The 26,751-nt window shown below is 36.0% G+C and overlaps 1 protein-coding gene across 5 annotated transcripts in view; it reads left to right on the forward strand.

Moving 5' to 3' along the window:
- Positions 1-26,751, forward strand: part of kuz (zinc-dependent metalloprotease kuz) — a 90,527-nt gene that overhangs the window by 30,888 nt on the left and 32,888 nt on the right. For 4 of the 5 annotated variants that reach the window (XM_034323985.2, XM_034323986.2, XM_034323987.2 and 1 more), the window contains exon 2: positions 18,659-18,715. The exons of the other annotated variant lie outside the window; for it this stretch is intronic. In XM_034323985.2, the coding sequence (XP_034179876.1) occupies positions 18,659-18,715 (57 nt within the window). The remainder of the gene's footprint in view (positions 1-18,658; positions 18,716-26,751) is intronic. 5 annotated transcript variants of the gene reach the window in all.

Below are 26,751 nucleotides of genomic sequence, written 5' to 3' on the forward strand. Positions count from 1 at the left end.
ATATTCTAGTTATTTCTAACATAGAAATTTGCAATATACTTTACTTTGAACAATCTTCGTTAGTGTAAATTGTAATTATACCGACTTTATAACAAAGGTGGTATAGGTTTGTCACATTACAAAGTGCAATCTGTACCCCTTTGCGTAACCTAATATTGTAAGACAAAGGGTTAATTTATGCTGTACTATTCGAATATTTTCGTGTATCCGTGCATAAAACAGCAATTTCATCTTTGTTTGCTGGTCTTTTTATACAGAATAATGAATTTTGCATTACTGGTTTACATGAACTCAACCATAATTTCAGACAGAACTTTATTAACAGCCACGCGAATTTACGAGTCCATTGGGGATGTTTTAAAATGTTCGCCATGAATTTATATATTCATGTTTGTGTCAGTATTCCATGAAACTTTTGTAGATCTTTCTCAAGTATTATCGTGTATTGGTTTACTTATTTCTAGCATCGCGATAAAGTGAATTGATCCACATTATTGATGATTTCGCATCCGATTACTCTGACGTCCGTTTCATTGTGCAGTTTTATTTATGTCGCAGGAATTTTCTGATCAATACTCTTGCATTTTTCTTCAGGTAGTTGATAGTCTTCTTCGTATATAATTTACTATATTTTTATGAAGTGATTTTGTAGTACATATACCTGGGAATGAACAAAATAATAAAAGTTCTAAGCAATTTTAAAGATATTTTATTATATCTCATTCATTTTTAACAATAATCCAAATTTCGTTTTTAAATTAGGTAAAACATTTTCAAAGAGATAGGAAACCAGAGCGGTATTAAAAAATATGGGGTAAAGAGTGTTTAGCCTTGGATTGAATTTCTCATTAAGTTTAATTTGGAAGAAAGCAGCGTAAAATTTAAATAGCTAACTGGGTAAATTATTCGTAATAGGATTCTTGATGCACTGCTCTCTGTGAACGAGTACGTGGATCATATTCAAATTTAAATTTATATTTCCATTTGAATCTATCCTCTTGGCATTTCGCTTTTTATTGCTAACCATTGCATATTTTCTATACTAAGATGCAACCTATTCACTTGCATTTCTTCTTTATGTGAATAATTATTCAGGTAATTCATGTATGGAGCATTTATAATCACAGTAGTCATATTTCATTTTCTTTTAAACCGCTTCCAGCAATTTATGGAACAATTATATGATATTTGGTTATTCTAAACAATTTTTAAAATAATTTTTGTGCTCATTAGCTACAATATTGATAATGATAATAATACTTTTTGATGCACTCATTTTCAAAGTATAAGAAATAAAGTGATTCAGCGTTCGATAAACATCCATCCAGTTGATAGGCAATTAAAGAACATCGATAAAAATAAAGTTCCATTAGTCTGAACATCCACTTGAAGGGATCAACGAGACTTTGTTGATATCATTAGTTCGCTAATTATTTTTCGAATCAGGTCGTTCATCCAATTGTGAAAAATTGTTCTTGATAATTCTACTGTCTTTACAGTAAATTTTTCTCGAATTCTACAATCTTCTTACAATCCTCTGAAACTCAGAGGCGGATCTCCAGCTCGTCTCCTCATTGTAAACGTAAAATCAACACCAGAAATCTGAGTTTCAGTACGTTTGCTCTATAAAGCGTCCAGATTCTATATTCATTGCTAAAGAGGAACATTGTCCAAATCGGATTACCTGGCCAGATTCAGAAAACATTCAGGATAATTAGCGTAAACGAGCAGAAACGGTGTAGTAATGTAAAAACTGCTTATATTTTTTAAATTAAATACTCTTGTCAATTGTAAACCCCTTTTAGAAGAATCACTTTCAAACTTAATATATAAAATAGGCAAAAATTTAATTATTTGAAAAAGAACCTCTATTTAGTGGTAATTAATTATGTATTTTTCAAAACTTAACCCTTTCATTATCGACAACAATCCCCAAGTATAATTTCCCATAATATTCTTTATCAAATATTTATTTTATCTAACAGAAACATAAAGGGTTAATGTTCAGCAGATGTAACTAAAAGTACACAAAAGACCGCAAAGGGTGAACGCAAACCTCGTTATTCAAATTATTCAACGTTTATCGTATATTGTTCTGTCGTTCGCGAACCAAAAGGGTTAATATATTTGAAGTACCACTTTACGATCGGTCAGTGAGATTTAGCTGACTGCAGTTTCGAAGACCGTATTTACCTGACCACTTACGTGCAGCTACGTGTCCACGGTCACCAACGACGCTGTGTTCCATAAAACGAACGTGTTGTGTTGTATAGAATAAGAGGAAGCTGGGTGAATGTAGAGAGGTGCATGGACGTGCATGCTTGGCACCAGACGTGAATTCTTAGAAGGGGTTGGCGCGAGGATAAGAAGGGAGGGTTGGTAAACACGTGCAATGGACATGCTTAACCCACTGAATGAAAACGAGACCGGAGTTTTACAGAAAACAAGGGAAACGTTTCTATTTCGTGCCACTGTTAGGTAATTTCTTTTCTTTTTTTGTTTTTGTTTTTCTTAATTGGGATTGAACAACGTTTTTTATATGCAGATGGTACTTTTCTCATACTCTTTCATTTTAGCAAGGATATTTTATCATAATTATTGTTTTTTGAGGTGTATTTAAAGAATATCTAATTATCTTGAAAGGTTTTATCCTGGAAATTGGATAATATTTCCCTGTATAGAAGTAATGTTATTTTGTAGAAAATGTAGATATTACATAGTCGATTATTCCTTGGGTGGTATTACTAATTTAGTAACAATTTAAATTTAATTTTACCCTTTATTTATTTTAACTTGTAATTACAATATTGCTGAAATAATACCCTTTCCAATAGAATGAATACAATACACGAGAAATAATATAAAATATTCATCATTTGAATAAATGGAAATGAGAATCGGAATATGAATAAAGAACAAAAACGGTTCATTGATTTATAGAAAGAACTCAAAATATTTATCTCTGTCACCTTTATGACTTGGCTTTAACGCTTCCTCAAACGTATATTATTTGCACAAATGTTCCCCGATCGTTTCCCCTTGTCCTTTCTCCGTTCAATCAATCAACCCCCACGAAATACAAAGTAATATCAGATTGATAGGAAACGGTGGGGGTGCGAATATCGGATGAAGGGTATAGTTGCTGATTCAATAATAGGGGATGGAAGATGTATACTAGGGTCATTTAGCGACAACAGTACAAGATGACACTGTAATAATTTCCAATTTCTATTGGCGTTGCAGATAATAGTACAATCTGATGAAAAGTTCCCTAAATCACTAGATGGGAGGGGGTTGATGAAGATATCTTGCCTGTCGAATTTCTACTTCTATTTACCAAGTGTATGAGATCCATTATTGAATATTAAAAATATCATTAAATATTTTAGCAATGTTTAATTATTATGGTTTAAAATTTTATAGCAAAATATGTGACATAACTAGTATACCAAATTTCTATTTCCTAAAATAAAAATACTTTTTCCCTAAGCCGGATGCGAACGCTTAATCGTTGATTAAACCAAAGTGTAAACCACCATCATCATCATTATTAACGTATAGTTAAGGATTATCGATTTGCTGTCTAGACCCAAGTGCTAATGTTGTATATTCGGTCCGAGTGGAAAGTCACTAATACAGACGTGGGTATAATCACGTCCCAGGCGTCCATCAGCGAATGGACGCGCGAAAGGGTACATTGGTTGGTTGTTGCAGCGACCGCGAATCGTATAGTTAGAGCTCTCGCGAGAATAGTAATGTGACGATCGATGGTGAGCTCACTGCGTCTACTATGGGGTCGAACATCGAGTTAACTAATGCCACCAAATATGACGTATGGAGTCGCGGCCGGTGCGCGACACAGTTGCTCGAAGATTAAAGGGGGTTAAGATGGGTTTGTCAACCTACAATAGAGGATGTTGAGTATATACCATGTGATATATGAAGGAGTTACAAATTTCTCACATTTTAAATGAAAACTAAACATTTAGCTATGGTGTGCTCTAATAAAAAAATTAGGAGTAATGATATTTATTAGAGCTGGCTGAAAATCAAAATTAACCCTTTGATTGTAAAAGACTTTGATTATTATTTTATTAAATTAAAAAGAAGCCGGTATATGATAGATGCTCTAAAAAAAACAAAATTAACAGCCTAATGGTACTTTGAAGAAAAAGGTAAAAATGGCCCTTCAAAGAGGGATAATTCAATGCAGCTGGCGATTTATAAAGAGAAAAAAGATACAAGAAACCGTCGGCCAAAAGCAGAAATTTCGAATACAGTTAGAAAAGAAGAGTACGAAGCGTGCAGAGGGTGCAAAGGGTGAATGATCTACTGTAGAGGATGGCGAACCAACACGAGGAGGATTTATTACGTTTTTATGAAGCCGGAGTCCCCGTAGAATGGTATTCTTGCGGTATATGGCAAGGACGTCGCTTTTCTGTACGCTTGAGTGGAAACTACCCCTCTTCTGCCCCGCGCAGACTTCAACCACCCTCCCTTTTGTGGATTCATCTCCTTCTTCCTATTCGGCCTCTATTCGATCCTTCACCAAAATTCCCCTGTGACCCGTGATCCGCCATGGATGGAACTACGTCGTGAGTTTATTAGAGAGCAAATAGCTGGACGAAATCTTGATAAAGTTGGCGAACTCGTGGGTGCTAAAAAAACTAGTTTTATGTCACGGTTGGGTGGTCGACGAGATAGAAATAAAATGTTGCTGCGGGTAAGTGCTTTCGGTACTTTGAGGGTTAAGGAATTTTTTTATAAAAGATTTTGAAGTTTCCTAAGTTAATTAGAAGTTTAAAGTTCAAAAATTCTTTACTAAATAAAATATTTAAAAAACGATTTGATCAAACCGGTGGAGAGATCTACCATCTAGATTGTATCGCGTATAAAATGCTACCTGTTAATACTAAATCAAAATGAATGCATGTCGAATACGTTGACCGAAGCAGGGTAAGTCCTTTATGGCTTAACGTGGCTTACGATCTTAAACGTTCATATTAATCCCAAACAAGCATCGCATGTAGCACGTGCCCGAGAGGCGGCATGAATATGTATGTGTGGCATAACCACAGCTCGTAGCCCTCTGTTCAGTAGCAAATCGTGAATGGTTGTCCTTCCAAACGAAGTACCGGGATCAACTGGCTAAATTACAGACATCGGTCGGATTCATCAGCAGGGAACACGCTCGAAGTGACGAACTCCTCTGTCTCTGTAGATATTAATCATGATGGTAACAAGCCTGTTCTATCCTCGCTTTCTCTGTATCCTAGATTTTGCGATCGTCTCCCAATGTCTTTGGTCATTCAAAATAACGTTAACACGGAGAGAGCTATTGTTATCGTTTGACACACCCGCTATGCTGGCACCCTTATACCTCCTTTAACCCTTTCGCTGCTAAGGACAACCATAATCAGTCATTATGAAATACTTGCCGGAAATTAAGGGCGATTATAGTCGTCCAATGCAAAACGTTTATATTTTGAAATAATAAGCAAGATAATTAATAAGTTCGATGTCAAGTTACCCTCTTTGAGTGGCATTTAATTTTTCATAGAAATTATTTGGAATTCTTTTATTTGTCTAATCGTTTGAACTACGGATTCTTATGAAATAATGGAAAATTAAATCAAAATCGGGGCTCTCTCCGTGGTCCGTCGTTCGAAGGTTAGGTATTTGCAACCATAGATTTGTTATGAAATAACAATCATCCACCAGACACCATAATCGTTCACGTAGGAATTGATAAGAGGTATCCTTGTATCAAAATGCAAGCTGGTAATTTTCCATCGCCACGAAGCCACATCATGGACGTGCAATAACTTTAATCCCACATATCATCTCGATAAGCCATCCTATTTCGTCTAATCGAACCAGCGAATTCTTGGGTCTACCTATCTTCCCTTCGGTTGCATAATTTAGGGTCGATTTACTGTCGTGAAATGGCAGGCATTAGCCACGGGCATAATTCACAGACACACCCCATCTAGGATCACTTCCAGCTACGTTTCTACGTTCGAATTCGAGTATACGTTTATCGGACCCCTGATATCCCTGTATCGTGGGTCCATTTAAGATCATTGTCTTGACTTAGTTTAAGACCACCGTTGCACCTAAAGATAACAGCGGACCGCAGTTTATGGCCTGGTTTGATAACTTGCTTTTAGAGTTGCAATTTTCATTAAATTCGTCGTAAATATTGGTTTATGAGCGTGGCTATAAATCGTGTACGTGGAATCAGGTTTATCGTGTGAAAATAAGATTGTTATTTATGTGTGTACAGCTTAGTTTGTGGAAAAATTCCTTGCTATCGTAACATTGTACAAACTTTTTCAAATAATTCTCACCTAACATTGTTTCATAAATTTTCAAATTTAATTGAAAGATATTTAACATCTTAAAAAATATTTCATTTACAAGGGGTGAATTTTTGTTCAAATCTTTGAGGTATTTCAAATTAATAGTAATTGCATTAGTTATACGATAATCATATTCCGTAGATATTTACGTACGAAATGATATATCGTTCATATCATAATGAGGTCTATTAATAAATTATTGCATTAATTATAACTACTATTACTTACTGTTGCTGACATGACATAACATAGGCACAGTTTAATTGAATTTCACGCTTTGCATGATACCGTGCTTTTCGTTTGCCTGAAATTGGCACAGTGAATGTGTTGCCAAGCTTTACATTCGTTCGGTGTTGTTTTAATAAGTCTAAAGTTCACTTGAAACGAGCAACTTCTAGCAGTTAACAGTTGGCTGGAATTCAAGGCAAGCATTCTTTCATTAATAGCTCGAGTATCACTGTCTTACACTTTAAATGGGTAAAATAAATCAAGTTAATTTCTTGCCATAGATTTATTACATATTTTGAAAGATACATTAAACGTATGATTTCTATTGTATGTTTCAATATAACATAAATGTACAGACTATTCTACGATATATGACCTTACGCAAATGAATAATTGTATATTGCTTAATTACCGCTTTGCTGAACCACTTTCTCGCAAACAGCAGCAACTAGAATAATTTCTACCGACACCGAAGTATCTCACTGCCATAGAATTCTGTCTCGTCCGTTGAATTTCATTTAAACGACACCGGTTATGCAGAAATATTCCTCGAATCGCGGCAAGAAAATGGATGGAATTTCATGAAATGTCTCAGAAATAACGTTGTCTCGGCTAGCACCCTTCTTCATTGAACCATTCCAGATATCATTTTCTCATTCCGTAGCGAAAAGCTTATAAACATCGCTACCTTATCGAGGAAATAAAAGAGCTACAGTTGTTTTGTAGCAACTAGATTTGAAATGGGTCAATAGACACCCTACGTATCTAAAGAATTCGGTGCGTTTCTAACGTGGAAATTTCCTGCCGTGCAGATTGAAGGGGGTTGAATTCGCTATCTCGTTCCTCTCTCTCTCTCGATGGTAGCTCATTCTTCGCGCCCTTTCTGAGCGTCTCTCAAAGCATTCCCGTTACTTTGTCGTTTTTTTTATTTTTTATCCCGCGATGCTCTCGGGCTTCGTCGAACGCACCCCTCGGGAGTTTTCAAAAGCGGGGTAGAGAATACTTTAGCCGCTTCTTCCAGAACCCTCGTCTTCCTTGCACCGCGTCTATCCCCGGCGTCGTTGCTACGTTAAACGATTTTTCTCTTTCCATGGCGCACAGAACGGACGGTAATATATTCGATCGAGCCGAAGGAAGATACACGAGGTCTCGGTTCGCCTTGATCTTCCTCGATATTACACGTTCGGGTCAGCTGCGCGACTTTCGAGCCGTCGCCATTGGCACACGTCCAACCCCTGTCCGCACCCGATCCTGCATGCTCCGCTGCTTCCAGACGAGGAAAGGAAACACTGTTATCCGTGAAAGAGATGTTTTTAAGCGGTTACAGACGGCGGGAAACGTGCCACGTAACACGGTCCCTCGCCCGGCCAAGAATCTCCTACCACTTTCACCGTGACGCGAAACTTGCTCTCTTTAGGGTATCTACGTTTCCACGTGACACCGAATGACTTAACACCTTCGAAACTGGGGAGGATAACAGGTACAGTTCAGTCGCGATAAGACGAAGTTGTAAATTAGACCATTAACACATTCGGCTCTAGAGATATCACGCCAGCTACCTCTGAGGAGTTGAAGATATCTCAGTGACAAATTTTAGTCGAGCTGATATAACGAGCTTCATCTCAAGAGGCCCTGGAGAGTATATTGCAGTCTGTTTTAGGGTTCCATTTTAGTGTGTATTGCATAAAGTTCATTGACACCTTTCTAGACCTCTCAAATATATAAATTGCAGCTTTTCCGAGATGTGTAATATTATATATTTGGGTTTGAAAGCGTTAAATTGTCATGGTTAGGAATAATAAATATTATTCTTTTTTAGGATACCTTAGGTTCTTTCTAGACCCTAGGTTTTCTTTAAGTTCTAATTGAATCGTCAGGCTTTCCTTAGGGCCTTAGGAGAAAATCTAAAGCTTAGGCTCTTCTTAGCTTTTCCCTAGGCTCTTCCTAGGATTTCTCTAGATTTTTCCCAGATTCTCCTTAAATTTTCCATAGGATCTGTTTGAATTGATTAGCCAGTCCTAGTCTCTCCCTAAGTTCTCCTAAAACCGAAAACAAATAAACAGTTATTCTACCTTCACATTTACCCTTAACCAGGAGAAATCCACACTACCCCTGACTGTATATTATAAAATCATTAATAACATAATTTACTGTGCCTTAACAATTATTTTGACAAATACGAAATTTCCTCCAGTCTTAAACGCAAGTTTAATCAAATGTCACGGCACTAATGTCTTCTGAAAACGTACCTTTACCATGTATCGCGAGGTTGAATTCGTTTACCCCTGTTCCTGTTGGCCAGCATCGTCCCAATTTCCCGGCGTGCGCGGAATTTCTTTGCCGTGGAACTAGATCCGCGCAGCCGCCATGTCGACCCGAATTCGTTCTCGCCTTTAGGCCGAGAGCTTCGCTCCGAAGACCCCGTTCTCTTTTTCCGCGCGACGAGCGTTACGCAAAAGCGACGGTGGATGATTTCGGTTAAACGAATACAGGAGAGACAAGGGGGAATTATGTGAAATTGACGCGATCGATGAGTCGCGGCCGCGTGTACGCTACAAAATTTATTAATGGCAAAGCTTGCGGTCGGACCGCACCAACTCGACGGCTGCATAATTTACCAGATGAAGTAGCAGCGATGCTCGACGAGGCAATTTTCGCGGTATCCTCAAACTTTTCGTTTGTCTTTGAATTAATCTCGCTAGTAATTCGTTAATAACGCGCTGAAGCATAGCTTATCGGGTGTACTTGTTTAAGGTGAACTTTGAAGGCAAATATTTGCACATTTCTTAATGCATACCTTATATGTGGACGAAACTCTTCTAAAAGCTTATCAATATGCACCCAAGGAATATTTTGTATTTCGAGTAAATTAAATAACGTTCTCTCGCAAAGCATACATTGTGAGAAGATTTTTCCTAAAGTCGTACCTATATAATTTTGTAAGTCCTCGAAGAGTTAATTGGGCATAATGGAATATCTCAAAAGGAATTGAAATTAAGATCCAAAATATGGTTTAGGATTTACTGTCCTTTTGGAATTGCCAAAATCCTTTTCGATTTACACCAAGACCTGATGTCAAAGCAGATTGCCCTCCCACGTGATACATCAACTTCTGCTTCTCGAATGTCATCGTTTATCCGCGTCCTTATTGTTCTGGAACGTGCAATTGCCTCGGTGGTTCCGTTCGATAGCACGTCGCGTTATAACTCCTTCAGCTTCCTCCAGACACGTGCATTCCCGGTCTTCGATCAAACGTTTTTCGATTCGAAATAAACGGTCCCAAGGAATAGTTTGCGATTCAAGCTGCGTTCGGGGTACGTTTAAGCTTGCACTTTTAGACAGGGAAGAATTTATGGCCGGAGGGAATAAATTTTCTTCTCGAAAGAGAAACAACTAAGCATTGACAGGGAAACATTCTGATAACGCTTTTATGTACTACGTGATTCGAATGAAAGTTCTGTTTAATGTATTACTAAAAATCAACTCGTTCGACTTGATAGGACTCGTTCTTGAGATGATTAATTTCGTCACGAGAAATTTCTCAATTCAGCAAAGCATCTCTTCAGAGAATTCCATCATGACGTGTATTCTCCTTATTTTCACGCAAACATCGACGGTGTTTCGTAATTCCCGGTGAAACAGTGCGCGTTCGAACGTTAGGATCGTCGTCTTGGAGCTAGTGCAAACATCGAATCGAAGAGTTTACGAATGACATGGTCGCCTTTAGCCAGTATTCCGGCTGGCAAGCTCGTTTAATTTCCTGAGTTAATGCGCGACTGACTGACTCGTGCGAACACCCTCCGATCGTGATTGCATTTGCGCTTCATCCTAATACCTAGCGGGGATGTTGCTGCTCTCGACAGGAAAATTCAATCACCTGTTTTGAAAATTGCTTGTTAGTTTAATCCATACCCGCCGCTGGATAAGCGGAAAGGCGAGGTAATGTGTAATTACGGCTTGAAAGCTCGATCGCATTATATCGGTTCTCATACTTCGTTCGTTGTTGGTCGATCGGTCGATAAGAAAATTGACTCATCAATTTTTTCTTTCGAGGTTTTTTTATCAGATATTTCCTACTCTTACTTGCGCAAGGCTGGATTAAATCTGGAAAGAAATTAGGGGTATATTGAGGGTATACAAAAATTTCCATCCCTTACATGATACGAGGTATTACCCTAAAATTTTTAGTATGGCTTGTTTTATAATATTAATATTCATTAATTTATCTAAAAATTGACAAAGGACCAATCATCAAATAATTTCACAATAGTAAAGCATTATTTTTAATTTATGAACTTGTTCACTTTATGTCTGAGTTCATTGAATTAGAAGTGCAAGAATTGCTGTTATTGCTATTACTTTTTTCTTTAAGAAAGTTAAACCACGATTGAAAAATGTCGAGATAACCATTTTGAAGTGGAAGTTACGGTACCGAGGGAGGACGACGGCTGGATTTGTGCTGTGTTTGCTGATTAATGGGCGAACGAATGAATAGAAAGAAAGTTTAACGTTCGAATAAATTTTCGTCTGAATTTTATTGAGTTGGTTGCATGAACTATGGTTACAGTTTGCTTTAATAAAGCTTCAATGAATTTTTATTATATCGAACAAATATATTGTGAGAGATTTATTCAGTTGTTTCCTTGTAGCATTTTTGTACAGAAATAATAATTTATATTTCGTGAGTAGATATTAAACTATTAATAATTTCAATATTATGATAGAAAATATTATTGAAAATTAAAAACACTTGAAACTTCTTCCATTTCTACTTCTTCGAATTGAGTTCTTATAGTTCAATAGGGAAGATGAAAAATAAACTTCATCTTGGAATTTTCTTGGTGTAATCGGAAAGCTTTTTTATACAATACGTTTTTAAAAGAAAATTATGTGAAATGTTTAAGTTCATCATCAATTTTCCCGAGCCTAATTTGATCGCGAGTGTACATCCTCGAAATTAATAATAAATTTTAATTAAAACTAAATATATATTTGTTAGTCTTCTTTTATATTCTTTAGCAAAGTTTTCACTAACAACACATGATCATTAGCTACATCAAATAAGCATCTACTGGATATAATAACAGGACAAACAACATTCTGATAAGTGTTATCATAACTCTTTAATTTCTTTGTTTGCCATGGCTTATATTGATTCTGTTATCGCGTGCTTACTCATTCAACCACTTGTATTATGTTTCTTTATTTTTAACAAGAATGAACGGTTATTTATGATACTAAATTCTTTCAAAGGGACAATTGTATTTGAACAAACGATAATTCACCTAATTAGGTATTATTTCCCTCGATTATAAGAATAACCATACAAATACAAGAATATTATTATTTCACTTTCTTCTTTGTTACTCCGGATATAAGATTAGGTATGTTTTATGCAAGCAGCTGATTTTCGCTTTGCATTGGGGGCGGTTAAGGAACAGGTAGGAAGAAAGAGGGTGGCTCTATTGTGAAGTTAGAAAGTATCGGATAGATAAGGGAAAGAAAAGAAGGGGAACTCCCCTGGGTACGCTGGAGAAATATTAAACTTGCCTCCTTTGTGCGTAATTCGTGCATATTTATTAAAGTTGGATAAGCTATCTTCAACCACCTGCAAAACAACTCTCCAAGAACTGAATCTTGAGAAGAATTTAACTTCTTGAATTTATCGTTCAATATTTACAGATTTCAATTGAAAATTATGGCGTATCAATTCAAAGATTAAGGTTTGTTTTTTTATTTTAATACCTTGCTAAGTATCAGTAATGGTCCAAATTTCGCAAATGCGACAAGCTGTACGCGTGATGTAATTAGGAACGTACAACAAAAGTTCGCTACTCAGCGGATAGGATTTTGCTTTTCTGCTGCGTTAGTAGTCCTGGTTGGCCTTCAGCCAACCTTAACTGGGGTAAGAACTGGGTTTTACGTCAGCCGTGGCCTTAGCATTCTTCTCTTTGCGACATCTGCATGTGTCCTGACTCACCCCTTTTCTAGGGATCTTTTATTTTTCACCCTCTAAAAGAATGAAGCATCGATAGTAGGAAAATAATAGTGTAACGTATTGGGAATCACTATTATTTTCTATATAACTTAATTAATTTTTTTAATTGAGTTGTAACTTTAATATAAATTCCTAAATTTAAAGAATTCTTAATAACGTGGGTGATGGATTCGTATGGAAATTCAGGCATCATCCATGGGGGTATTTCAGTGTTTCAGATCTAGAAATTTTCAAAAAGTTTTCTAAGATTAATATCTGAAAAAGAATTTTCAAAAAACAAAAGATTCTAAAAGTTATAGATCCAAAGTAATCAATTGATCTTATTAATCGGGGTCTCCTTCGATTCGCAAGAATATTTTCTATAGCCCAAAGCAGAATTACAACGATCCATCAAAAATTAAACGCGGCTTAAATGCTTCTCTGAAACGTGCAACGTGTTAAAATGAAGAATAATGAGAAGATCAGAGTTAAGAAGCATTAAATGCGGCAGCGAAGGATAGAAGATTAATCGAGAAAACATGAGAAAGATAACAGTAGATGAGGACGTTGATATTGGTGAACAAGGGGACCCGAAGTGATTGAACGATCGACTGTGTTTTAAATTTGAAGAAACTGGGTTAATGGAACTAATTAGGAAACAAATTAATGTGATATAGTTAAATACCTATGAACAGATAAAGTAAAATATTTTTTTTAATATAATTTACAATAAAAATAGAATATTTTTATAGCTCGTTCAGATCGAATTTTACTTCTATTCTTAAAAATTGAAAATTGAAAATAAAAACGATAATTAAGAAGATACTATATCACTAAATTAAAATTGACACTCAATAATTTCTTTCAATTTCCTCAGAGATTAGAACAATTTAAATATAATAATATCCTAAAAAATGTTGGATATATTTGCTTTAATCTTGAAAAGAATCGATGCCAATTTACGTGATTGAATAGCGATGATTGAATGCAATTCGATTGAAAGAGTCGATTAAACAAACGGATCAATCTGTTTAATTGTCATTTCTGAATAGCGTATAATCAACGAGTAACCGGTGTACGTGTAAATATAGAATATTATTGAACCAATATAAAATTACATACATATCGTGTGTCTATTTACATGTCCATGGTGCTCGTTTGTACAGCTTTGTACCAAAAATATCTCTGATTTTGTTCGTTACTTTTCTTTCTATTGTGTCCCTAAATCTTTTATACGAGATAGAAACACACCACTCTCAATCATGATGACTGTCATCCTAACAGCTTCTAAGATCCCTTTATTCTCAACTCTCTCAATGGGGCCAATAAATAGAACCATGGTTCAGGTTCCATACCCTCCAGTGGTTCTCAACGTCTCACATACTTTTAACGTAGGAATACCCACTACACACCACACAGCATACAGTATCTTCTACTTTACAAAATTATAATTCTTTTTGTAAAATTTAAAATTTTTTAATTATTCACTCATATAATTGGTACCGTGTAAAATACATAATTAATTATTTCCCTAATTTATGCAATTTGAAATATTAAATCCTCTAAATCTAGCAAGGCGTCACATTGTTCTTGAACCATGAATCGATTGATTAAATACCCCCATAGAATTCGCACGGCCGTTTGCCGACTGCCTCGTTAGGATTTGCCGTGAAATAGCCATGAATAAACATGTGAGAGAATGATCGATCGCTCGTGAATCAAAGATGACGACGGAAACCATGCTCGTTCCGATTCATAGCCGATTCAATATATCATGAGGCTTAATTGTTCCGAGGTAATGCCGCACCGGCTCATAAACGAAAGAATAAAGCAATCGCATTGTAAACGATGACGTTCTATGAAACATGTATGAATAGCTATACATAGAAAACATTTTACTCGAGGAAATGCAACATTTCATGTCAATTATTGTATTTAAATTACACGATACGTATTCAAAGGATGTAGATTCGCATTTGTATGTAGATAAAAGAAACGAGAGGAGAAGATTTCAATTATTCCAAATAAATTATTGGTTTCGTGTGGTTTCAATTTATCTGTACCCAATAAATTAAACGCTAATAAATTGAACGAAGGTAGAGCTAAGTGTCTTCTATAAATGAAGAATGTTAAACGTGGTTCAATTAAATAAATTCTTTAGAAACATTTTCAATAAAATTAGATATTATGATGTTTATTTTATTTTGAAATATTTTTGTTGTATTTGCGTTCATATACAAATGTAATAACAATATTTAAGTCAGAGTTTAAATGGTGATTTTTGAAATATAAAAAATCAAACGTGATTTGATGACATAAAAGTATCACAAAATAGTACTTGTGGCATATGAATTTACAGCTTACAGTTTCCTGAAAATGATAACATAAATGGTCCATCAATATTCGTAATACAAAATTGGTAATTCTTGATTGTAACAAACAGTGCTTCGGCCAATTTATAGTACAATATTGTCCATTAGCAAATATCCAAATTCCAGTCGTTTATGTCCCAAATGGTAATGGACTTTTCGATTTATTATACCATGGAGAATTTGCAATTTTCAAGTTATGTAACTCATTTTTGGAACGTTCTATATGTTCCCCATATAAAGGACATTAGATTCATTATTTGTTTTAACGAAATACCATTTGTTTTGTATTAAGAATATGAATGAAACATTTATCTAGTAATTTTTATTATGTTTCAAGCTTTAAATTGATGTATTACAAATGATGTCAGAATTTCTATGTTTCAAAATTCATTATTTAATATGCAAGAAGTATTTTTTGAAAAAAGCTGTGGGATTTGTCGTCTACAGTGTTTTCCTCTCTATATTTCAATCACTGAAATTTATAGACAGTGATTTTAGAAGGGCTCTGTAAAGTTCAACCGGGCTCAGACTTAGCTGTTTACAACCGTGTTATCCTCTCTTGGGTAAACTGGCCAACACCCATGAAAACAGTAAATCAAAAAGTCCACCCTATCAGGACCAAGCAGAAAACTTTGTTCACGTCACTTCACCAATAACAGCTGATGTGATCAAATCTTTGCTGTATAGCCAAACAATTTTAAAACTGTTGAACAGTGAATGTCTTCAGGGTTGGGCTAGGTCCCTTAAAAATTTTTAAATTTTAGAATTTTTTAACTTTGACTGGTAAAAGTTAACATTTTTAAAGAGGGGCAGTCCAGGATTTTAGGGAATCAAAGCCCATCCTATCCCCTTCCTACTTATGCCAATACAAAATGGCAATGACAACTATATTTGTTATCATAGACACACAATTTCTCTCAATATGTGGCATTTCAAAGTGTGAAATTCAATCTCAATAAAACTTTGTTAGTACTCATTGAACTGGGTCAGAGAAGTTAATTTTTCCATCAAAATTCACATCAATTTTGGAGTTCTGATCAAAATAGGAACTCAGCCAACGCATTGTTGCAAGGTATATCTGAATACCGGATAAATTGAACTGGAGAATTCCTGAAACATTTCGAGCCTTTTGCACTTGTTATCACGACCAGTCGAATCTCAGTGGCTTGCACTGGTTGGTTCGCAATTACGTCGATTCGCGTAACTCGTTGCATTCAGTGGCCTCGATTTTTTTGTCGGAAAACACTGTTTCATAGGGAGACTGAATTTTTGCTCCAGTATCGTCACGTTCCCTTGGGCGTGAAAATCTGCATTCGTTTATTATGTACGATTCGCCCGCAGTTATTCCATGCTAACGGTTCTGCACTGAGGATTCCATGGCTTTACGTTATGGGGAAATAATTTTGAATAAATTTTTATTTTATGTAACTTTTTATTTGTTTATTCTGTTTTGGAAAATTTTAATATGAACTTATCGATGACTACAGAAATGCATTTGTAATTCATAACTATTTCATTAATGGTAAATGAAATATTTCTAACTTTAATACTTTATCTAAAAATTTCTTGGTAATGAGAACATTCCCTTTTTCATATTCCACAGTATTACTTTTTTCGTCATAAAGCAAAAATATTCTTATTTTTGATGGGTAATAGAGCTCTTAAAACTTGTGCAATGTCCCATGGGTACTCTATGGTATTCATAATGGAGTCAGGTATGATATCGTGGCTCTGGAATAGCCACTTATCTTTCGGATCGTTTTTAGCTTAAAGCGGTCTCCTTCAGCGATTTCCTATGCAACTCGTATCTCAGGACGTGGAGAGGGTCTCTATTGACCGTATAAGATGCAGGAGCTAGAGCGGAAATAGAATTTCTATCGCAGAAATTCGAATAGAGATGATCTCGTACGACATACTTACAAGGGTATCTCGGTGGTACGAAATTTTTGTGGGTTCATTCGAAATTTTCTTCTTTTAAACTATTTAATAATTCATATCCTGATATAATTTAACATTAAAATATATGCAAACAATTGTTTCTTCATTTATTAGAAGTAGAAAATTAATTAATGTTAGATGTAGATGTAAATTAATCAGGTTAATTAAAACAGACTCAATTGCAAATAATAATGCACATTTCCCAGAACGAAGTAACAAAATTCCTCACTAAAATTGAAACAATTGTGCCCTCGTTTAAGCTAGACTTCCTCAAGCCAGCACATGGAAAAAATGATTCACCAGTAAACTTGCTCGTTTGTTCCACATAAAGTCGATGAAAATTGTTCGGTGTATTTATAGCATTGTTGGAGCAGCTTTATGCAATAAACTGGTCAATGTACTGGAGAAACTAGAGGTTCAAATAGGAAGGAAGTTCTGGATGATCGATCGCGGAAGACTCATGAGTGACTTACAGGACTGCCTTGCATGTGCACAGACAACAGTCTGGAACCGGCTTAAATATTGAAATAGCACAGGAATGTGACCCGTTTCCGAAGACACCTTTGACACAGTTCCATTATTAATCATTTCTCTGCCTTTATGCGAAACTCATAACGCGATCGTAGTTGTAGTTGAAGTTTGTGGGTGGTGTAAGAGGAATTTTAGCAGTTCAACCACCGTGCGCTGGCTGGAAGTATTTTGATCCCTGGAAAATTTGACCCAAATGGAACGGAAAAAGTTATGATGTAGCAGCCAACTATAGATTTAAATTCATTATTATCCAGTTTGCAATTTTAAAAAAGTTTAAAATTACTGGCTGTGAAAGTATTCATTTGTCCTTAGATATTTTAACCCTTTGGTGTTAAGAAAGAGTTAGAATCTCTCTAATTTAGTTTCTAAAGAAATTGAAAATTTGTATTTTATTTTTATTTAAAATTATATGGAATTAGGAAATGGAAGATCTCTAATAGTAGCTGAACCTTAAAAAATTTGAAGAAGGTAAATCTTCATTTTGATCAAAACATAGTAAACTTAAAAATAGTGTTAATTTTTGTTAAATTGCACGAAGAAAAGATAGGAGTTATACAAATTTAAAGCATCAATCAAAGTCATTTGCGAGGGTAGGGTATCAGAGGTTTTAGAAAGTTCATGAGAAAGGTCGTGTACCTTCTCGCTTCTGTCTTAATGTGACCAAAGAACAAGACTCATTACTGCCAACCGTGACGTCGTCTGGAAGTCGTAATGGAACGAAACCAGGTGTTAACGATGAGCAAAAGAACAAAGATGGAAACACAGGGTGAACGAAGAGTAACTACAGAAGAACCGAACGATAGAAAGAAAGCTGAATAAAACAAGAGAGAAATAAGAAACGCATGGTTATCGAACGGGGGAAGGTTCATGAAACGGTTCACCCTCGTTCGTCATTGTTATAGCTTAATTAAGGAACACCGTGATACTTGGAAATCCGTAATTACTTGTAGATTGCCGAGGATATTTTCCAATTAACAGCAATCTAGAAAGACGGTTTCGTTTGGAGAAAAGTCGCGAACAAATCTTTCTTGTAGGGGGTTGAAACTGGATATTTTTATTATTTGAAAGAATTGCAGAGAAAATAATTTTAATTTAACAATCGCATTATCTCTTTAAAAAAATATACAAATTGATATTATGGAACTTTAATTACAATACATTAATTGCAAAATAATTTTAAGTTCCATAAGCATATTCGAACAATTTGAAAAATTCCATGTTTTAACGTAATATTTTTTCTATTGTTTCAGGTAAGTGTCAAACCATCAAAAGAAAAGCGAAGTACTCTCTTCCTAGCCAAGGATTTTGTGAGTAAATATTTTAGTACAAAATTTTGCAAAGATACATTTATTTTTATTATATTTTTTAAAGAAATGAATTTTTTGAGTGAATTAGAGTGATATTAAGAACAATAGATGCATTTTTGCAAATTTTCTGCTCCTTATCATAAATGAAATGAAATCGGTAATCTCGAGGCTAAGATCGGCGTCGATGAAGGGGGGAATAGTCTGAAAATAAAAGGATTCTTGGCATTGTGCAATCGTGATTGTGCTAGGATCGCTTTTCTAATTAAAAGTTTGATGCCTGCGGATCAGTGACTCATATTCACAAAAGATCAAAACTACGAAAATATTATAACTAAGGAAAGAAATGAATGAATTCATGTGAATTATGAAATTTATTGTTAGATGTTTTAAAATATTTTGCAGTTTTTATAGATTAGTACTTTCTTTAAAATATCCAATAACAAATATTGGATTCATTATTATTTTCTTTTTAACTTAATATCCTTCAAGAATAACTTTATAACTTTCAGTAAAGATTCATAAATTGTCATTATACAAAATTGGAAGTGATGATTATTTTCATTATTATTTCATTATAAAAAGATAGTTAATAGACAGTAATTTCACCAAGTCATTTTTTAAAATTAATTGGGTGTAATAATACTTTCTACATCCACTGTAACTCGAAATATCATAATTTCGTTCAATTTTCATTTATCAAAGTAGGAAATAATTTTTCTCCTCGGTATAACTTCAAACGAATCCGTTCTCGTTCGCCAGCGCGAAGCATCGAAACTGTTTCAACAATACAGCTCACTCGTATCGTGATTAATTTAACCGAAAGTGACTCCGGAAGAGCACTAAAGTGAATAATATCTAACAAGTCGGATGTACGGTAGGTGCCTCTGCCTTCTGTTTGCAGAGTATATAGCGGAGATACGTTTAAGTCGTACCATTTCGTGCTCTCTTCCTCATCTCCATGTGCAAATAATATTTCCGCTGAATCTCGAGAAAACGAACATTGAATCGTGTAAATGTCCGCCAGTAACGACTTCCGGAAAGCAACGTTTCAAAGTCTTTTCTCCTTGCTTCCTTAACCCTTTGAACGTCATTATTTATTTTCTCTTGAAAGAAATTCTCAAGAGATGTAATGATGCTCGAATTTCTTAGAGAAGTACAGTAGTCTCTCGTTATATTGCCACGTGAAAGATTTGGATTTTAAAGTATACTAGTGCCATCCTTTCACCGTCATAATCTATCAAGATATATTTTAATATATTTCTATTTCTCCTCCCTAATTTAAATTAAATTTTCCACTTTTACAGCCCTCTCGATGGCAACATAACCAAAGTCTACTATATTATGATTTTTAAGATCTAATGACAATAATTAGTATATTCTTGTAATTAAGGGGAGAAGTACAGAGAAGGGTAGTTCTGGAGTGGTTGAAAGAGGCTAATTCTTGAAATACTTCTTGCAGCAATTTTCTTTGTAGTCAAACTTGATTTGATGCAGAAATTCAATTTACTTTATATTATATTAAATTGCTACTTTGAAATGAATAATTGAAACAAAGAAAAATACAGAATCCATTGAAAACTTTCAATCAAGTATCAACTTAATATCTCAGTTGATACCTTAAGGTTACCATCTCATATTTATTCATATTTTTAAATCTGCCGTCACATCGATGATTAATGTTTCTTCAAAGAAACATAAAACCGAAGGAACGTAGTTTTACAATTTTGTTGAAATAACAGCTGATCCAGGCTCTCCCCGCGCGATCCTTAAACATCGTCCCCAAAGTTTCGGGAAACTTTGCTTTATTCCCCTCCTTGCCCCTTCGGGATCCTCCGATTCCCAGAAAAGTCGCAGCGAACTTCACCCGAGTCATCGTGAAATTTATAATGCGCATCAGGATGAAGGAAGTTCTGCTGCTCTCCGTATGAAAAAGATACCTCGCCAAATGTTTGCACGGATTTGTTCCCGAATATCCTTTGTTCTTCCCCGGCTCTTCTTCCTTCCTTTCGTCTTCAAGTTAAGAAGCGTCGCTTATAAAACACGAAATTATGTTAATTTAGAGACGTCCTGACCGACATACCCTCGCGAACCAAGTCAGAGATCCTTCCGTCGTTTCACTAGCGTCCAAGCTGAAGGTGCGAAACAAAATTCAAAGAACAGTGGATAAAAATTGTGGTTGAAGGTATTTTAACTCTTACAAGTTAAAGTATATATTATAAATTTTGTATAAAAACGTTTTAATTGAATGAAGTAAAATTAGATATTCAAATTTTCAAAGGACAAGTTTTTTTAAAAAAAAATTTTTTTAATTCCAAGTGGCATTGATATTAATTTTATTAATTTTGCACGGTAGTAAATGAAAAGTTTAAATTGGAAAATGAAAAGCTAGTAATCTGAATAATTAAAATTACCAGTGGTTATTTTCACTCCGTTAACGTGTTAATGCGAAACTTTTCCTCGTCTTGGATTTCTAAAGTCGAGCAGTAAAAAATGAACCCATCTGAAAGCACCATTTCTTTCGTGAAATTCTATTAAGCGAAGCATTTAGACGGTATTTTCGGAGGAAATGGCTTCCGCGACGACAAGTAAAGAGGACTGTATCTGATTTTATTTTGTCCTACCCAGGCTCGTTATTAAAAAGCATTCCAAGAGAAACGTTTTATATCCGTACCACTGGGAACACGTGCATCGGCTGCTTCTTTCGTGGATCTAAAGCTTTTTTTGAAATTTTAATTACACGCGGTTGTGTGTAATTACGCCTCTGAATTTCTTCTATTTAATGCGCTTTGAACTTCGCACCGCTTAACACGCGCCGCTGGAGACTATGTTGCAAGAGAATTTCGCAGTGAAAAGTTTAAATCGTTCAGAATGAGTCTTTCGAATTAAAAAGATGTCGTTTTTAAACATTTATTTTGAGAATTCTTGTTTTCCCTATATCGCTATTTTCTCTAACAAAGATTGATTTGATCGCGAGTGTTCCCATAGAAAGAATAGATCACATTGCAAAATGCAAATCAAAACCTCAACAACCATCAAGTCGACCACGGATAAAATACCATGGTCACGGTCGTTGACAAGACAGTTATATGGCAATTTCGCGGCACCGTGACGGAATATCTTGAGAAATTCTCACTGTTGTGGTTTCTCGAACACTCGCAGGTTCGTTATTAAATTACCAGCGTGACTGCATAGATTCGCGTTTACACGTGCACTTAGCTATTTACTTTTCACGAGGTTAATTTTAATATTAATAACATTAGGGGCTAAAAATTGGCATGATCCTAAGAAATATTTTATATCAAAATATTACACCCTGAATATTCAACGAAACATTGAAAATTACTCCTCAACATAATCGATCAGTTTACAAGAAAACATTTTCAAAACTTTTAACATCCTGTGGTGATACCAGGATTCCTTTGTTAAAACTTCTCGGACGCACAAGTTGCATAAGATAAGCTAAAGAATTCCAACGGAGAATAAAGTATTTAATAAACATCCTCGAGAAGCCGTTCGTTAACGATCGTTGCAAATGAACCTTGGCTATCAGTTACCGGCTGTAATGAGCTTAGTAGATATGACAGAGTGTTTTAAGACGCTCGATACGGTCAATGAAGCATCGATATTCTGATCCGATCGGAGGCACCGGGAGGGTTCCTTCGCGAAGGTAAGCCGATTGCCGGTGAATCGTCAAGGACCCACATCGTCTGCCAATCAGCTTACCCCGGAAGCAATGTGTACCTCGTGGAATGGAGTTCCTATTCAGAGTACAATCCCCTCGTCTTCTGCATCTTACGAAAAGACGGCTTACGGAATCGTCGAAGCGATATTTGTAGCCGGTCTAGCACGTGCTTCGAGGCGTTGGGCCGAGTTCCTCGGGTCAACTTGATAAGCCAATAAATCGGCACCAGCCGACGGATGAAAGTTTAAGCAGTGTTAGGCTAAAGGAACGGGACGGGACAGGTAAGGAGAAAAACCTCCGAGGGAAAAGTTTCATCGAAACGACGGAAGTCATTGTCCGTTAGCAAACGAAGCATGGTTGGTCGGGAAATGGAACGTGGCTGCTGCTATCTTGACTCGAAGAATCTCTCCCGAGTTCCTAAGTACTTGCGTACCGTCCACCTCCCGTCCCTATTTAAATGGCTGCATTTGTTGCTGCTTCGCCGATAACTTTTCCACTTTAAGTATATTACTTAAAAGGAAGAAAGAAACTCCTTTTACCTGCTACTACCTTCCCGATGGAAAACCTTTGTCCGTGGTATTCGGTAGAACTAGAATTTACGAACGTCTACGTGGAAATTCCAGATGGTATTGAAGAAATTCAAAGGCGAAATTGGGGTAAAATTTTTGTAGAATATAGAATGAAATTTTCTTTATAAGAATATCAATTTTAAGAATATTTTCATATGGAACTCGTGAGCTCTTTTTATTTTAAGGAAAGTGTGATATTAATACTAGGAGCAGATGGGTCGAGAAAACTCATTTGCAATTTTTCAAAAATGATTTTTTAATTTAAATCTTTTCATTAGGGAACGTGTCTTCCCGAGGATAGCAACCCGTGAAATTATGAATGCATTTGCATAAACATCCGTAATATAAGTACTACACGTTTCCAGCAAGTGCACCGCGCTTTTCCGTTTCTCCTTCATGCGAAAATGATTAATTGATTCAATCTTTCCCTTCCAGCAGGAAGAACGATTCTCATTTATTTCCATGCGCCTCTATCTTCACAATAACAACCGCGCCACTTTTTCCCGCGGGACGTTAAACGTCACCGAATGAGTTTCTTTAAAAAGAAAAATAAAGTAGAAGTATGAGATAAATCGTTCATTTGTTTGCAAGTGCCTGCACATGCACTCGGGTGAAAGAGTAACCCGATCTCGGGATAGGAGAAATTCGCTCGAAAGATCGCCGCTGAAGGGGACACACGGGGTGGGGAATTTACGATGTAACCGCGACAGAAGGGGGATGAAAAGCGTACAGAAATCCCATGATGCGAGATATAACGGCGAGGTAAACTCGTGGACGTGTCGGAGTCGCGGCGTTAAAGCACGTTCGCCATGAAACGATTCTCCGGTGCGTACATATAACATCCAGCCTCATTTATGCGCCAGGGTTTCTCTCTTACCCGTTGCCCGATAAAAAGCAGCACTTCAACGTTCGCGCACAAGGAAACTTGCTGCGCGGTGAAAAGCCGATAAAGAATTGCAAGGAAAGCGGACGGCAACGTTTAATTGCTGTAAGTTCGTACCTGCTGCTAGGGAAATGGGGATTATGATGGTGGATAGGCTTTCGAGCAAGTGGTTTATTATTTATAGTTACTCGTATTATCATTTTGGTAATCTAGATTGTGCATTTTCAATGATTTTTATTTTATAATTGAAGTTAATTAGATGTAGATCTTTGAAAATTTTGATAGGGCTCAGGGTACAATAGAGATCAATAATTCTAATTAAATAATTCTTTGAAAATTTTGTCTAAAATTAATTTAAAAATTGAGCTGCCCGTTTGCAAAATCGATTAACTCCAAAAATCAAAAAGTAGAAAAATTTTTAAAACATGAAAAGTTAAACGTCAGTTTTTAAAATTTTTTTAAATTCAATCACTTTGATCTGTGAACAGCTCAATTAATTAACCTCAGGGTGGTGTTACTATTCTAAAATTAATATTTTAACGATATATTTTGTTTTTTCCTTTTTATTGCACATTAGATTAAAGTAAAATATACAAATTGCATAATGTTAAATATTGCTTCTATCCATAAGGGTAGCATTGTGGGTTCAGTTTTTCTGGTAAATGAAAGATTAAATGTTTCCATGAGATCGATGGAATATTCTGTGGAAGCATCGATGTTAAGGGTTGATTAATTAACGTTGATCGGATGCGTAGCGCGTTAAAGGACCCTCGATGCGCATTGACCGATCGTATCCCACAGAAATCCCTGGTGGTCGTGTCTTAGAAAGGGACTAGTCTCGAATTTCGGGCATCCAGGAATCTCGACAACTGGCCCGGCTACAGTCCGCTCGCTTTGATCAGGGATTAATCTGTGCCAATCGATATTACCGTCGACGAAAACGTTCCTGGAACGTGGGGCTCCGGTACACTGGCTAAACCCGTAGAGGGTCGTTTCAGGCGCGGACTGGAATTTCCTCGCGAACGAGAATGCATTTGCAGTGGAGGATGTACACAGATTGCCGTCTATATCCTCCTGCTGCAAGTGATAAAATTAAAATTCCTCGTTAAAAAATAAAATTTCTTTTTCGGTAGGTGATTTTATTTTAAAGGAAATCGATTTTGAATATCCATATTTTTAATATTTTCCAATCGCTATTAATATTACTTTTACTTTGAATTAAAAGAAGAAAAAAAAGAAAAACAGATAAAATGCATTTTCCCCTTCTCCAGCTACGAGATTTTTATCCGCGTGGAATGTCGGCGTAATCGAAGGTAGACGAGGAAGTTAATGGCGGCGATGGTTGGGGGAGGCTCGTAAAAGAATTTATCGTAGTTTCGAATGTACGTCACGTGCAGGGGGTGAGATCGATTTTTCGACAAAAAAAAAACGGAGAAGGATGGTGGAAAACAGAAACGACTAGAACAAGAACCAATCGATCGACAACTAAAACAACTGTCTGTACGAAAACAACCGAAACGGAACAGTCCGTTTCGAGACAGTTGTACCCCATGGGATATGTATATTTCTGAATTTGTTCATGTTAATCGTGGTTATAAATAACAATCCGTACATATTTTCAAAAGTTCATTCTATTCTTATTTTCCAATTTTTTTAAAATTTTATATAAATAATTTTGAAAGAAATTACCATTATTTTTAATTTTGTTAAGTTAAATTAAGGGGTTAAATAATAAAACTTGAAGTATACCTAAACGAAAAATAGAAAGATTTCAAAATTAAAAATGAATTTTACAAGTTATACATTTTCAAAAGTAACAATGATTATTTTTGTAAATAGAAGTATATTCTTTGTAAACAAAATGGATCTGGGTTCGACAGAGGTGTACTCGAAACTGTCCTTCGGAAATTGTATTCCCAACCCACTTTGAATCTTCCAACCCTCCTTTCATGTAGAATCGAGTTGTTTCTCTCCGAAATTTCTCTTCCACAACCCCTTTTGGCTGGTACGTCCTGCCTCGTACAACTTATCTACAATGTACTTTTATTGGTCTGGCCATAACTGTTCAGGCAATATAGCCTGTAACCCGTCCGTTGCCCTATCTACGTATATAGGTTTTTCGATAACTCGATTTTCGATGTTCACCGATGCCGTGCATCGATGATCGACATAGATACAGCCTTCCCCATGTTGCGATCGGTCAGCTAGAAACTTAACCGTACGCTCTGTTTCAACTTTTGCCGTTCGTCAAATTAAAATCCAACTCGATTTAGATCACTGATATCGAATTCTGTATTGAAAAAAAAAAAGGAACAGGATACTCGCGCGAAATCAATCGTTGGGACTTGATGGAAGTATTGAAAATTCAATCGGGAATTCTAAATGGAGTGCGTACGGACGATATTGAAATTTTCAATCAGTGCAGTGTCACTTCTTTCAATTTCAACATTGTCATTCGACAGAATTTTCATTATAAACATACATTTTATTTTTATCAACAAAATTATTTTATTTGTCATACACTCGGTTATTGAGTTGGATAATTGTTTAACCTTTGAACAGTGGGGCTATAAAATTAAATTAAAACTGGGGCTCTCTCCATGGTCCGTCGTTCACGGCGATAAACGCGCAAACGGCAACGAAAGGCTGAAGTCTTCCACGAAACGGAACGCGTTAAGTGAATGTAGTTGGTGTCGCGAAAATTTCCGTTGTCCTTCGTCTCGCTCAGATCGCCGTGAAAATTTGTCTCGTTGTCGCGTCGAGGGAGGAGACAAAGGGGTGTGGGTCGGGTGCAGCCAGCAGCCAAGTCGGAAATGATGCTCGGAGCTTGAGGAGGTCGGAGAGCGTTAAGACGCGGTCGTTGCACGATGTTGCAGCGTCGACCTGATAAATGAGAGATGTT

Source organism: Osmia lignaria, chromosome 11 (assembly GCF_051020975.1).
Source record: "Osmia lignaria lignaria isolate PbOS001 chromosome 11, iyOsmLign1, whole genome shotgun sequence".
NCBI lineage: Eukaryota > Metazoa > Arthropoda > Insecta > Hymenoptera > Megachilidae > Osmia > Osmia lignaria.